The sequence below is a fragment of the Camellia sinensis genome, chromosome 1 (genome assembly GCF_055761805.1).
Source record: "Camellia sinensis isolate YWXY chromosome 1, ASM5576180v1, whole genome shotgun sequence".
Classification (NCBI taxonomy): Eukaryota; Viridiplantae; Streptophyta; class Magnoliopsida; order Ericales; family Theaceae; genus Camellia; species Camellia sinensis.
The window spans coordinates 198,581,272-198,590,749 of record NC_138961.1 but is presented as its reverse complement, the minus strand read 5'-3'; the positions used below and the strand labels follow the sequence as shown (position 1 = coordinate 198,590,749).

Below are 9,478 nucleotides of genomic sequence, written 5' to 3'. Positions count from 1 at the left end.
TCAATCACCAAGTTGATTAATTCCTCAACTCCGATGACCGTTGAGGCACCAATAGAGTTTGCTGGAGAGGCAACAACAATGGTTGTGCTCTCCAGTTCGACACCAAATTTTTTTGTGGCAGACTTCTTTTGAACATCTATATATATGGTGACATGAACAAATATGTATAAGTTAAGTGTATAAATTTATGAAGGAATGATGAGATAAACAAATTGCTTGGTTGGGTAAGTAGTTTTAGTTAGGTTGGTTAGGTCGGTTGGGTTGCCTGAGAAGATTTGTATTCTCTCTTTGATTCACTGTAGATGTGATGGTAACAGTGGAAAGATGGCTTGCAAGAAGAGGGAATGCCCTAAGCTGTGTATAATTTGACTTGATTTTTTATACACATCAAAAAAAAAAAAAAATACAAGTGAAAAACGGTGCCGTGTAATGATACAACAGGGGACAATAGGAAATTGCTCACAGCAAATACCTCGTCTCTCTAGGGTACTCGAGTTTGAGAGTTGAGTCATAAATTACCCATCAAAATTATATAGAATAATGAAATAATAAAATTTCAATAATTTTAAATCATTTCCTTTAAAATAAAAAATAACAACTAAAAAAAAAATCACACTAATTTATATTCAGATTTGTGTACAAAATCTGGGTTTATAACCGTATCCAAAACCAAATGATGTGAATTGCTAGAGAGTATAGATGACTACTACTAGACCATTGCCATGGACAGGAAAAAAATTGCGTGATAATGCACTCACCAATTATGAAATATCAATGTCATGTCATTGTCTTCTATCTTTTTTTTTTTTTTTTTAGTATAGCAGAAATAAAATAGAAACTAGGCTCTTTCACAAGAGAGCCCAACCATATTAGCTACCAGGTAGCTCCTAATTTCAAATGGTGGTTCCTTTACCACCAACATCTCTTCAGGTTGGGCGGCTCCCAGCTTAGCTAAAGCATCTGCACACAAGTTCCCTTCCTTGAACACATGTTGGATGGTGCATTCACATCCCCTGAAGATGATCTTGGCATCCTCCAACAACCCTTTGAATGAGAATTTGTCGGTTGTATCTTCGCCCATCAGTTGCACCACTTGTTGAGCATCAGATTCAATGATCACTCCATGCATTCCTTGTTACAATAACACTGTCAAGCCCTTGTAAAGAGCCCACAACTCTGTCTCCAAGCTCGTGCCACTATCCATCTTGCCATAATATCCACATATCTAGCTACCTCTTTCATCTGTAAAGACTCCTCCAAAGCCTCCTCCAACTCCCACAATTCTGCTACCATCAATGTTTAGCTTAATTTTCCTTGCAGGTGGAAGAACCCAATTAATCAATCTAAGTACAGGCCTTGGATGTGTAATAGAAACATTAAAAGCTATGTCTATATCTTTAGAGTAATCGAAAATAAATTTGGTGCTCTCCTGAGGAAGAGGTAAAGCATCATAAAGATGACTAAGTTCCTGTTTTTCTAGATTCTCCAAAGAGTCACAATGAACACAATAGACCAAGTGGCATGAATATTAAAAAGATGTTTATTTTTGGAGTTCGAAAAAAACCAATCTTGCTAATTCTGCTTATTTATCCTCATGTTCGATTGTCTACCACACAAGGCCAACCACACCTCTTTGGCTTTATGGCAATCTCTGAACAGATGTTGTAGGAAGTCCTCCACCCTACAATAGCTAGAATAGGTTGGGTCAGGGGTGAGACCTTCTTTCATTCTCAGATGGTTTGTAAGTAGCTTTCCTTGCAAAACCAACCACATAAAACTTTTAAGTTTTTGAGGTAGTCTCACTTTCCAAAGCTAGCTCCAATTTCCCTCACACCTTGGAGTACCTATGATTAATTCATAGGCTGAGGCCACAAGAAATTCACCACACTGAGTGCCTTTCCAATTGGGACTGTCAGGGTTATTGTTAGAAGGAGGTGGAGTATTCAAAATGATAGAGGTAATGTTAAGAGGAAACATTAAAGAAAGTCTTACAACATCCCATTCACCATGATCAGTAACAAACTCAGCCACAGAACTAGAACTCTCAGTAGTTGTATGGTTGGTTTGGTGTGTGTTGGGCATTACATCCGCAAAGGATTTATCCCCACACCACCAATCCTTCCAAATATCTACCAAAACACCATTACCCAATTTCCATTTCACCCATGTTCTAAGGATATGCCTAGTTTGGAGAATGCTTCTCCACATAAAGGAAGCACACTTCCCTTTAGGCCAAGTAAAGAATTGAAAGTTCCTCAAATACTTGCAACTGAGAAGAGTGCACCACAAACTATCTTTTTTAATCAAAAGTTTCCAACCCAGTTTAGTCAGAAGAGCCAGGTTTTGATCCTTGGCTTTTTTGATACCAAGTCCACAAGCATTTTTTGACTGGCAAACCTTATCCCAGTTAACCAAGTGAATTTTCTTTCTCTCAGGGGTATCCCTCCACAAAAAATTTCTATTAAGCTTATCAATCTCATCACACACTTTCTTAGGCAAAGCATTAGTTTGCATAGTATAAGCAGGGATGGCAGAGCTCACAGCTTGAATAAGAGTAGTCCTAGCAGCCAAGAAGAGTACTTTAGGTTCCGTTTGGTGGAATTTTCAAAATCTAGTTCCACACTCACTTTTGAGTGTGGTGTTTGTTTAGGGTTTTCAAATCATAATTCTACACTCATTTCTCAAAACTCAATTCAAAACATAATCATTACTTTTCAAAACTCATAACCAAACACATAATTCAAAACTCTTTTCAAAACTCCATTCAAATCAATATTTTAAAGATATTTTAATTTTGTTAAGATTTTAAATGTTTTAATATTTAAATATGTTACGATTTTTTTAATTTTTTGAATATTTTTAAATATTTTAATTTTTAAATATTGCGATTTTAATTTTTAAAATTTTTAAATATTTTATAAAAATAAATTCAAACTCTATTTTATAAAAATATTTTAAAATATTTTAATTTTTTTTGTTATATATTTGGTTACGATTTGAGTGTAGAGTTGTGAAAGTAGTATGGAGTTTCGAGTTATATGTTTGGTTATGAGTTTTAAAAATAATTTTTTAATTGAGTTTTGTTTTATATGTTTGGTTACAATTTGAGCGTAGAGTTGTTTTCAAATTTAAAATATTAAAATTTTAAATTATTTTAATTTTTTGAATATTTAAATTATTTAAATTTTTACGCTTTAAAATTTTTGAATATTTATTTTAATTTTTTACTTATTAATTTTTTTAGATTATTTAAATTATTTAAATATTTATGATTTAAATTTTTTGAATATTTATTTTGAAAAAAAATTATTTCCTTTGTAGTATTTTCAATTAAAAAATTGATTAATGTTATTTTTCATTAATAATAAATTTTTTTAATTGAATTTTAAAAAGAGTTTGGTTATGAGTGTTGATCAAAATTTTTAATAATGTGAAAGTAATGTGTTTTGTTATGAGTTATAACAATTTGAATTAAGTTTTGAAAACTCTTTTCAAAACTCATAACCAAATAAATTTTCTTACTTCACATGTCAAATCAAACTTTCAAAACTCAATTCTACACTCAATTCAAAACTCAATTCAAAACTCAATTCCACACTCAATTCAACACTTTATTCAAAAACCATAACCAAACAAATTTTCTATACTCAAATCATAATTCTAAAACATACAAACTCAAAATATAACTCATATTCTCAAATCATAATTACAAAGCTCTACCAAACGGAGCCTTAATTTTCCACCCAGCCAAACTCTTTTGCATTCTCTCAAGGATATAGTTAAAATGCCCTCTTATGGCTCCCCTATGCATAAGACGGACCCCCAGATACTTCCCTAAATCAGAAGTTAGGGGGATACCACATTTAGCACTCAAGTGCCTAGCCATCCTCTTATCAACATTGGAGGATACAAACACCTAAGATTTTGGGGTATTGATCTTAAGCCCAAAAATTACACAAAATTCTTCCAAAGAGATCTTAATGGTATTACAAGTTCTCATATAAGCTTTTCCAAACAACATTAAATCATCTGCAAAAAATAGATGGGTTAGGCATGGACCCCCTCTAGAGGTTTGGATGCCTTTCCATTTATTTTTTGCAGCTTTCGTACTGATCATGTTGAAAAGTCTTTCCATGCACAAAACAAATAGGCGGGGAGATACTGATCATTGTCTTCTATCATTTGCACTTTTATTAGGGATTAAATATTTTGACTAAAAAATTAAAAATCATTATAAATTATTATATTATTATTTTTTATATATATTTTTTCGTACAAAATTAAAAAAATTATTAAAATAATTTATTCTCATACGAGAACTTAAGATGTTTTGAAAAGTAGGTTAATAGTTAATTTTTTTGAATTTTTTTAACTTTTAAAAAAATATGTATAAAAAATAAAAAGATGATATAATTTAAATATATATATATATATATATATATAAAATTTTAACCCAAATGTCAATATAAGCCAAAATCATGAGTTTCACTTTAAAGTGTTTTTAAAAAGGTGGTTAAAAATTGAATTTTTTTTTTTTTTTTTGATTTTTTGATTTTTTAATTTTTTAATTTTTTAATTTTTTTTTTTTTGTAAGAGTGGAAGTGAGCTAAAACTAAGGGCAAATTACAAACACCCCCTCGAGGTTTGGTAAAAATACAGATTTCCCTCTGAGGTTTGAGAAATTACATCCCACCTCTTGAGGTTTATATTTTCATAACAAATTGCTCCCTGAGATTTTTATTTTCATATAGATTTCACCTAATTTTTTTTAATTTGTTATAAAAATTTGACCTTCAAAGAACAATTTGTAATTTTTTAAACCTCAAGAAGAATCTGTATTTTTATCAAATCTCGAGAGGGCGTTTCTAATTTGCCCTAAAACTAAAAAGTAGTTTTACCCATGCACCAAGGATCCTCTAGAGTGAAATTTTCCTAAAGTTTCCTAGAGTGCTATATTGTGTGATTGAGATTTACTGGCAAGTCATATCAGAAAAATTGATGTGACTTGCCAGTAAATCTCAACCACACAATATTGCACTCTAGGAAACTTTAAAAAAAAATCACTCTAGAGGATCCTTGCTCTTACCCATGATGCCTTTTATCAACTAATCACAATTTCCCGACGCACCATGCACTGAGGTAGACTTGAGAGAAACATACAGATTACGCATTTTTCTTATCCTCACACCCTCCACTGCATTGGCCTTCCAATCTCCTCCACCCAACCCAATCCAAATCCATAATTCACTCTCCACCCAAAATCCAATCCCCACACTTTCTCTATTCTTAATTTCCCTCTTCACAAACAGCACATTCTTTCTCTCATTTGTATCCCCATTATCTTCTCTCTCTTCATCTCTTTTTTTATTCAGCATCACAATTCCACAAACATGGCTGCTGCAGTAAGTGCCGCAGTCTCCCTCCCATCCTCCAAGTCTTCTTCCCTTCCAACGCGAACCTCTCTCATCTCACCAGACAGAATCAACTTCAACAAGGTACAATTCCACCTCAAATGCACTATATATATACACACATACATAGGTGTGATCTTCTTTGTTTTGTTTTAATTATTGTTCTTGAGAACGAATGAATTTCACTATAAATGTATAGATTCTTTCTGAAATTCACAAAGATTATCATCAATCCTACAACCCAGAAATAACCCAAAATATTCTATGAAGTTGTTAATGGGTAATAAACATTATCCAGGTTGAATTCGACACACAACCATGACATATCTTACTGTTTGCTTGGAGTTAATTGATGACATTAATGGGTTTTGTGTATGCAGGTCCCTTTGCCCTTATACAGAAATGTCTCTGCAGGTGGGAAAGTGGTTGTTTCTATCAGAGCCCAGGTCACAACTGAGGCTCCTGCAAAGGTTGAGAAGATTTCCAAGAAAATGGAGGAAGGTGTGGTGGTGAACAAGTTCAGGCCCAAGGACCCATACGTTGGTAGATGCCTTCTTAACACTAAGATCACTGGTGATGATGCTCCAGGCGAAACTTGGCATATGGTCTTCAGCACTGAGGGTATCTATGTCCTTCCATTCTTTTGCCCCTTTTCTTTATGTTTTAAAACGTAAAATTGATTTGTGCAAATCTTTACACTTCGGCTGTGTTTGGTTCTTGGATTTGGGTAGGGATTTGGAAAGTGAAAGAAAAAAAAAGTGTGTGAAAGATGTGTGGAAGATGATTATATTTCATTCACATTTCATCTATCTTTTTCTTTCATTTTCCAAATCTCTCACCAAATCATGAATCAAACAATATTAGGTCTTTAGGTTCCTTTTGAATAGATGCCTTTTAAATGAAGGGATTTTGTGGCTAAATTTTATAAAAATATAAGGCAAATCATACTATGTGGTCCCAATAACTTGCATCCAATTGTATCAATTTTGACTTTTAATTTTTTATATTGTGCCAATTTAGTGCAATTGACAACTTTCGTTGAGAAATTAGACAAAAATCAAGCCAATTCTAAAGGGAATTGACCATTTTTAATTGGACTTCAGCCCGTAAATCACTTTGAGGATAGTAAATGGACTATTTTGCCCCTGTCCAATTGCTAAGGAGGAGTTATGAATTGAACTAAATTGACATAATATAAAAAAATTCAATGGTAAATTAATGTAATTGGACCAATTGACACCACAGGTAAACAACAGGGACTATGGTGTAATTTGCTTAATATAATATAGACCTGGGGAAGGTAGAGTATTAGAGTCCAATAAAAAGATTTGTATTTTATTATGATCTTTATGCATATACAGCACTATGAACGACTGCAAATGACAACTCTATTATTATTTCAGATTCATGCTCTCAAATTTTAACTTTAAATCCGTATATAAATTTGAGCTATTCTTGAATGATTAGTGTCCAGATCCTTTTATTTCAAACCCATATGTCCAAACAAAACCTTAATTATGTAAAATTGTGTTTGTTTGACCTGATTATATAATATAAGGTTTTACGAGTTTTTAAGCTAATTGGTTTGTTGGCTGATTAGGAGAGGTCCCCTACAGAGAAGGGCAATCCATTGGTGTAATTGCAGATGGTGTTGACAAGAATGGGAAGCCTCACAAGCTAAGGTTATACTCAATTGCTAGCAGTGCTCTTGGTGACTTTGGAGACTCCAAAACAGTAAGCTTTTTAGCTCAGAGTGATTTTACACTTGCTATGTTATGGGTTTGTCTAGACACCTGTCAAATATGAATCCCCAAAGGTCTGTTTTTGAAGAATCCATTATTTATTTTTTTAAATTATTAAGCAGCATTGTCTCTTTGCTTCATGTAGGTGTCATTGTGTGTGAAAAGGCTTGTGTACACCAATGACCAAGGAGAAATAGTTAAAGGAGTTTGCTCAAACTTCCTGTGTAAGAATGCACGACTCTATCAAGTTTGGCCTTTGCTGCGATTTAATCTTTACAACATTCTCAATCCAAATGGAAATTAGCCGCCCCTCCTTGTTTCAAGAATTTCTAATAAAAGTTTATTTATTTAATTTTTTAGTTCTTCTACTTGCATAAAAACATATGACAAAACTGAACACAACCATCTCACATGAGTGTAGGACCTACCTCATGTGAGAGTTGTTTCCAGTTCTGTGATCAGTTTCTATATTCCTAGACTTTTCCTTTTTTCCTCTTTTTTTTTTTTTTTGAAAAACAAGTAGAAATGTTTTAGCTAGTATGCAATACAGCTTGACATGTACTGTGTTTCAGGTGACTTGAAGCCCGGAGCTGAAGTTAAGGTCACCGGACCTGTTGGGAAAGAAATGCTTATGCCTAAGGATCCCAATGCCACCATTATAATGGTAATACTTCAATAATAGCATTTGTCTTCTGTTGTCTGCCTGATCATGGATTCAATTCGACTGTTTGCTACATCAAGGACTATTATTTGATTTTTTAATTACTTCAATAGGTTGTTATAGTTTGATGTTTGTTGCAGCTTGGAACTGGAACTGGAATTGCTCCTTTCCGCTCATTCTTATGGAAAATGTTCTTCGAGAAGTATGATGATTATAAGGTAAATCAATCACAAATGGATTATTTTTCGTGACCTCTCATTTGAATACTCGCATACACCACAATTGAAGATAATTATCTAAACTTGAAACAATGTGATGAAGATTTTGATTGTTGAATTAAAAGCATATGGGATCATAAAAACCATTATAAACTTCTTTTATATCTCATCTCATGGCAGTTGTCATGTAAGAGTTGGATCAAAGGCTATATAATGGAAAATCAGGCATATTTTCATTACAGGCCATTTGATGGGCATTATGCTAAGATATACATTGCATGGTTGCTCTGTGCATTTGAGTGATACTAGTGCAATCATGTGATTAACTCAAGTCTCATCTCATGGGTGATTTTGGCTTGACATATTTGTAGTTCAATGGTTTGGCATGGCTCTTCTTGGGTGTCCCTACAAGTAGCTCGCTGCTCTATAAGGAAGTAAGCTAAGAGTTTTCACTTATCGTCAGATTATTTATTACTTTCATAGATCAAATTCAGTTGGCAACGGAAACGCTGATTGTGTTTGGGTGCACTAGGAATTCGAGAAAATGAAGGAGAAGGCCCCAGAAAATTTCAGGCTTGACTTTGCTGTGAGCAGAGAGCAAACTAATGAGAAAGGTGAGAAGATGTACATCCAAACAAGAATGGCTCAATATGCAGAAGAGCTATGGGAATTACTCAAGAAGGATAACACCTATGTTTATATGTGTGGGCTTAAAGGCATGGAAAAGGGTATTGATGACATAATGGTTTCATTGGCTGCCAAAGATGGTAAGGAATGTTGTCATAATTATTAATGGCATCAATATGTTAAAAATTTATATAACAAATTGGCACGTTATGCCTCCAACTTCATGTTTTATCTGTTTTTCAGGCATCGATTGGATGGTCTACAAAAAGCAATTGAAAAAGGCAGAGCAATGGAACGTTGAAGTCTACTAGTGCTTTCTTTCTTGTACAAATATCGTATATGATTTCCTCGCATTCTGTAGATAGGTAACCTCTTTTGTAATCCATTCCTCTTCTTTTTTCTTTTTTCTTTTTTGACTTATAAAGGAATTGTATCATTGTGGCCTCTCCGAAATTTTTTTTGAGAGCATGTATCAAAAATATAGTGGAAACCAACATCAACCTTTTTGGATGGATTGTCAATTTGATATTTGTTTCTCAATTTAGTAATTACCCACACATTAACCAAAAGAGGAAGGTGGAAAATTCTTTCGTTAGAATACGGATTATGATCTTGTCTAATGTTATCCCGTGTCTTGTTGCGAAACAAATATTAGAATAAGATCCAGGGTTCTCAATTCTTTGTTCATTTTAAAAACGAATGGGAAAACTTGGAGAGTGATTCCTAGATACTGCATTCAATCTTTTTATGCAATGATTTTCATTTATATGCTTTCTATTTGGATTGTATTCGCACCTCATGTTGAAGTTTGTGAAAATT

At 33.4% G+C, this 9,478-nt stretch overlaps 2 protein-coding genes across 2 annotated transcripts; one reads left to right on the top strand and one right to left on the bottom strand.

The window, feature by feature from the left end:
- Nucleotides 1-838: 838 nt before the first annotated feature.
- On the bottom strand, nt 839-2,514 carry LOC145822153 (uncharacterized). Its single transcript, XM_082918756.1, has 4 exons — nt 1,845-2,514; nt 1,630-1,754; nt 1,234-1,468; nt 839-1,131 (listed from the first exon to the last, which is right to left on the bottom strand). The coding sequence occupies exons 1-4, from the start codon at nt 2,512-2,514 to the stop codon at nt 839-841; spliced, it is 1,323 nt and encodes a 440-aa protein (XP_082774882.1).
- A 2,608-nt stretch (nt 2,515-5,122) lies between these two features.
- Nucleotides 5,123-9,180, top strand: LOC114316202 (ferredoxin--NADP reductase, leaf-type isozyme, chloroplastic). Its single transcript, XM_028262865.2, has 9 exons — nt 5,123-5,495; nt 5,792-6,032; nt 7,012-7,145; nt 7,299-7,377; nt 7,726-7,817; nt 7,955-8,032; nt 8,404-8,466; nt 8,565-8,799; nt 8,903-9,180. Exons 1-9 carry the CDS (start codon nt 5,391-5,393, stop codon nt 8,968-8,970), a joined length of 1,095 nt encoding a protein of 364 aa, XP_028118666.1. The 5' UTR covers nt 5,123-5,390; the 3' UTR covers nt 8,971-9,180.
- The last annotated feature ends 298 nt before the right edge of the window (nt 9,181-9,478 follow it).

What these genes read in the sequence shown, in the direction of transcription:
- LOC145822153 (XM_082918756.1), bottom strand. Translation starts at nt 2,514, where the DNA reads ATGCAAACTAATGCTTTGCCTAAGAAAGTGTGTGATGAGATTGATAAG. An exon ending in AGCCTATGAATTAATCATAG is followed by an intron (nt 1,755 to 1,844) that starts GTACTCCAAGGT and finishes TGGTTTTGCAAG; the next exon opens with GAAAGCTACTTACAAACCAT. An exon ending in AGTCTTTACAGATGAAAGAG is followed by an intron (nt 1,132 to 1,233) that starts GTAGCTAGATAT and finishes TATTGTAACAAG; the next exon opens with GAATGCATGGAGTGATCATT.
- LOC114316202 (XM_028262865.2), top strand. Translation starts at nt 5,391, where the DNA reads ATGGCTGCTGCAGTAAGTGCCGCAGTCTCCCTCCCATCCTCCAAGTCT. An exon ending in ACAGAATCAACTTCAACAAG is followed by an intron (nt 5,496 to 5,791) that starts GTACAATTCCAC and finishes TTGTGTATGCAG; the next exon opens with GTCCCTTTGCCCTTATACAG. An exon ending in TATGGTCTTCAGCACTGAGG is followed by an intron (nt 6,033 to 7,011) that starts GTATCTATGTCC and finishes TTGGCTGATTAG; the next exon opens with GAGAGGTCCCCTACAGAGAA.